We start from the raw sequence: 4,403 nt of genomic DNA on the forward strand, positions 1-4,403 counted from the left end.
AGAGAGAGAGAGATTCACAACACTCTCGAGATTGATCAGGAAGCAGGTGCTGGACGGCGGGACTCGATGAGCTCCAGCATCTGACCAAATTAACTTCTGATACGAGCGAATCTAGTCTCGACGTCATCGATCATCAGTTCTTTCGTTCTCTTCGAAGCTTTGCGCGTTTCGCGGGATCTTCGCCGAATTGTTTGCCTTTAAATCAGTCCGCCGGTTCATCCACCGCAGTTTGAAGCTGCATCGCGTGAACGGAGGCTGATCATGAATATAAAACACATCAGATCCGTCATATAATGGGGATCGAGGACGCGAGCATGAGGAACGGACGGGCTCTGTCTGATCAGTGGGCCGACAGCGTGGTGGTGCGGCCCCGGACGACCGAGCAGCACATCACGGTGAATAAGAGACTTGTGCTGGGCTTCGCCATCTCCATCCTCACCCTCATCATCGTCACGGCCATCGCAATCACGCTCAGCGTCAGCTTCGAGAGATGCGCCGCGGAGAGCAGCGGGGCTCTGGCCGCGAACGGCTCCAGCAACAGTAAGTGGAAACAGTCCCGGGACGCTAACATCAGTCACAGAGACTCAGAGGACGGCCAGCAGCCCTGGAGACACCTGCGCTTACCGGCCACCCTGCGCCCGCGCCACTACGACCTCCGCCTGTCCGTGTCCATGGAGAACTTCACCTTCTCCGGCGAGGTGCACATTGAGTTCGAGTGCGTCCACTCCACGAAGCTGATTGTGCTGCACACGGACCGGCTGGAGGTGGACAAGGTACTGGTGTATTCGGACAGCAAGAAAGCGGGCGCCATGAGGATCCAGCGCCGCTTCCACTACCAGCCCAAGCAGGTGTTTGTGATCGCGCTGCACAGAGAGATGAAGCCCCTCAGAACATACAAGATCAACATCACTTTCCACGCGCACATCGAACACGAACTCCTGGGCTTCTTCCGCAGCTCCTATGTGCTGAATGGAGAAAGAAGGTAAAAGCGCTTCAGCGTCCGAGTCAAAGTCTATCATGTGTTGTTATAATCTTCTGCTGTTACCTTGGGAACTGTTGATGCTGCCTGACGATCATATGCGAGTATTTGGCTAATTAATTGCTTTCACAGAAATTTACCATGATAACCAAAATACCATAGTTACTGACTATAATAAACAATTTGGGATCTGATTCAAAAAGTGTAGAAGAATCCTACTGTCACCAAGTTACCACAGTTTTCCCATAGGAACGTTATTAACTGTGGTATTATGTAAAAATGATGGTTTTAATGGGAATTTTCTGAGGGGAGAGTGAGCACTTCTTTAAGGATCACAGTGAATACTGATTCTTGTGAGATTCACATGTCAGTGATATTATTGTATGCAAATGATGCTATGTTGATGCTGCATGACATTGATATGTAGATGTTTTTTGCATCTTACAAGCCTTATATTGTAATTATCTTAATTTATTCTCCTAACTAGTATTTTTGATGGCTTACACCAAAATCTAATAATTTCAGTAGCAATGTTTGCTACTTCGAAACCATCATTAATGAATAAGGCATCATCTTAAAAAATAAGGTGTAATACATCTTATAACAGCAACCGCTGCGTTTTAGTTGAAACTCTGGTTGCCATAATTAAATGCATACGTTTTGTGAGATTGTCTTTATTGTCTTTATTTTAATCTTGATTTCAGCTAGAATTAATGCAGCTTTCTGGAATGCAGCTCACTGCTTTTCTTGCTCTCTAACTTTGATAGAAAACTTCCAAGACTGTTTGTAGTTTAGACTTATAATGATATTCAGACTCAGATGTGATTCTGATGTGGTAAACGTGTAGATTATTAATGATTCACTTAACATTCACCAATCCAACTACATGTAAGATGAATTTGACAGCTTTTTATTATTTCCTTGTCGTCTAAATTGGTTCACGCTGTCAATTTGTTGACTAATGCTGTCACAGATGGGTTTAATGTTTACAGCTGTGACAGATATATCATTATTTCTGTGTAGTAATTCTGGTGTGATTTATTATATGTCGACATTTGATGTGATTTAGTTGCTGTGGTTCAAAAAGCTGTAAAAAGTTTTGTCCATCTTCACACCAGGAAGCTCTTTAGTGTGATAAAAATTCACAGCGATGAGTTCAGAGATGGCAGTCAGAGCTAATTTGAATTCAGGAAAGTCATGTGACAGCCAGTTTAATGAAGTTCAGACTCCTGAGATACTTAAATAGCATACATTGTTCCAGACATTTCTTTCACCTTACCTCTCTCTCATGTTCTCATTGCTGGTGTTATTCTGCAGGTTTCTCGCGGTGACGCAGTTCTCACCGACTCACGCTAGAAAGGCCTTCCCGTGTTTCGACGAGCCCATCTATAAAGCCACATTCAGAGTGAGTCTGAAACATGAGAGCTCGTATCAGTCGCTGTCTAACATGCCAGTGGAGGCCTTGACGTCTGACGAGGACGGATGGGTGACCAACCATTTCTCCAGGACGCCCCGCATGTCCACGTACTACCTGGCCTGGGCCGTGTGCAACTTCACCTACAGAGAAGCAGTTACAGACAGTGGAGTTGTGGTGAGTCGCATTTAAAGCCCCTAAACCTCAAAGTTAGAAACAGTAAACTGAGATTTTATTATTCCACAACTGCAGTGACCCTTACTTGATTTAAAAGGTTCGTTTGTCACTTCTTGGGTCTGCTGGGGAAATTTTAGACACCTCTTTGTTGGCTCGTTTATATCTTTTTGGTAGTGAGTTGTGGTGAGTCACATTTAAAGCCCCTAAAACTCAAAGTTAGAAACAATAAACTGAGATTTTATTATTTCACAACTCTTTTCTAAAACCTTGTGGACAGCATTTTGAGGCATCACAGATGCTTTTCCAGAAGGTGTTCTGCCTTTAAGATTCCTCATTTGCCAAATTCTAAGGCAGCCTATCATGTATGCTTCAGAGCAAAGACAATCTCAGAATGCATTGCACAGAGTTCAGTAATAAATCAATCCAAAACAGTAAATAAGCTGAGAGAAATCAATATATACTTACAGAATATACGCTACCCAAAGTTTGGGTTCAGTAAGCAAAACATTACCAAAACATTACAAAATCTTACTGACCCCACACTTTTGGTAGTGTATGAGTACATACTGTATATTTAATTAAATACTGAAAAGTATTGATTAAGTAGTTTAATCTAATTAAAAATGTATAATCCAATATTTGCATAAACTATGTATTTTAATGCTCATAAATGTATTTTAATGTTCACAATTGTGTGATGAGTGTCATGTGTAGAGCGCTGTAGTTTAGGTTCCCTTAGAAGGCATCTGCCAAGACAGCAGGTTTCGGAACAGAGCTTTTATCTTGCTCACAGTGGATATGTTTATATGAAGCTTACTGTAAGTTTATACAGTCAATATAATGGTTACACAGTGGATGTGCTGTAAATGGAAAGGGTTGTCTCCACTAACATTAGTCCAGTGTCTACAACGTCATATAATTGCTTTTAAAAGGATAGTAGTCATGTGCAACAAGCATTCACTTATGCTCGTGTCCAGGATTGTGTTCATGACAAACTCTTCTAGGTTTTATATATCATATGAACATGTTTTATGTGAATTATAGCCATTAAGATAATATTTGCTGTATCACTTTCATCACATGCACTTAAATGTTATTTTTTTGGCACTGAATCATCACAGTCTAAGCGGCATCATCTGTCTGCCAACAGAGAGACATGGTTTATGCGCCGTATTACTGATATCATCCTCAGTCAAAGCCCTGTTGTCATATTAGACACTTCCTGACGGCTTCCTCAGTGGTTCCTGCTGCGTGCCCTTGGCCGGCCTCCTCCTCATATTAGTGTAATTACTCTGATCTCCTTCAGCATGACCGCGCTCTCCTTTATATCACTGCTGACTGTAGTGTGTGCTTCTATCTGGGGCACTTATACCCACACTGCGGCTTGTAGCGGTTAGCCACGCGCTAGCATCCCCCATCAATCACATTAAAGCGGCAGGGCAGCCCTCTCGCACCATTCATCGATTCAAGAATTTGAGTGAACTTCACAAGGAATGGACTGAGGCTGGGGTCAAGGCATCAAGAGCCACCACACACAGACGTGTCAAGGAATTTGGCTACAGTTGTCGTATTCCTCTTGTTAAGCCACTCCTGAACCACAGACAACGTCAGACTTACCTGGGTTAAGGAGAAGAAGAACTGGACTGTTGCCCAGTGGTCCAAAGTCCTCTTTTCAGATGAGAGCAAGTTTTGTATTTCATTTGGAAACCAAGGTCCTAGAGTCTGGAGGAAGGGTGGAGAAGCTCATAGCCCAAGTTGCTTGAAGTCCAGTGTTAAGTTTCCACAGTCTGTGATGATTTGGGGTGCAATGTCATCTGCTGGTGTTGGTCCATT

At 43.0% G+C, this 4,403-nt stretch overlaps 1 protein-coding gene across 1 annotated transcript in view; it reads left to right on the forward strand.

Moving 5' to 3' along the window:
* The first annotated feature begins 83 nt into the window (after positions 1-83).
* LOC107666938 (thyrotropin-releasing hormone-degrading ectoenzyme-like) overlaps positions 84-4,403 on the forward strand; it is a 136,171-nt gene continuing 131,851 nt past the window's right edge. The window contains exons 1-2 of the mRNA XM_016458468.1: positions 84-982; positions 2,297-2,570. Coding sequence (XP_016313954.1) covers positions 294-982; positions 2,297-2,570 — 963 coding nt within the window. The 5' untranslated portion in view covers positions 84-293. The remainder of the gene's footprint in view (positions 983-2,296; positions 2,571-4,403) is intronic.

The sequence above is a fragment of the Sinocyclocheilus anshuiensis genome, unplaced genomic scaffold (genome assembly GCF_001515605.1).
Source record: "Sinocyclocheilus anshuiensis isolate Anshui unplaced genomic scaffold, SAMN03320099.WGS_v1.1 scaffold719, whole genome shotgun sequence".
Lineage (NCBI taxonomy): Eukaryota > Metazoa > Chordata > Actinopteri > Cypriniformes > Cyprinidae > Sinocyclocheilus > Sinocyclocheilus anshuiensis.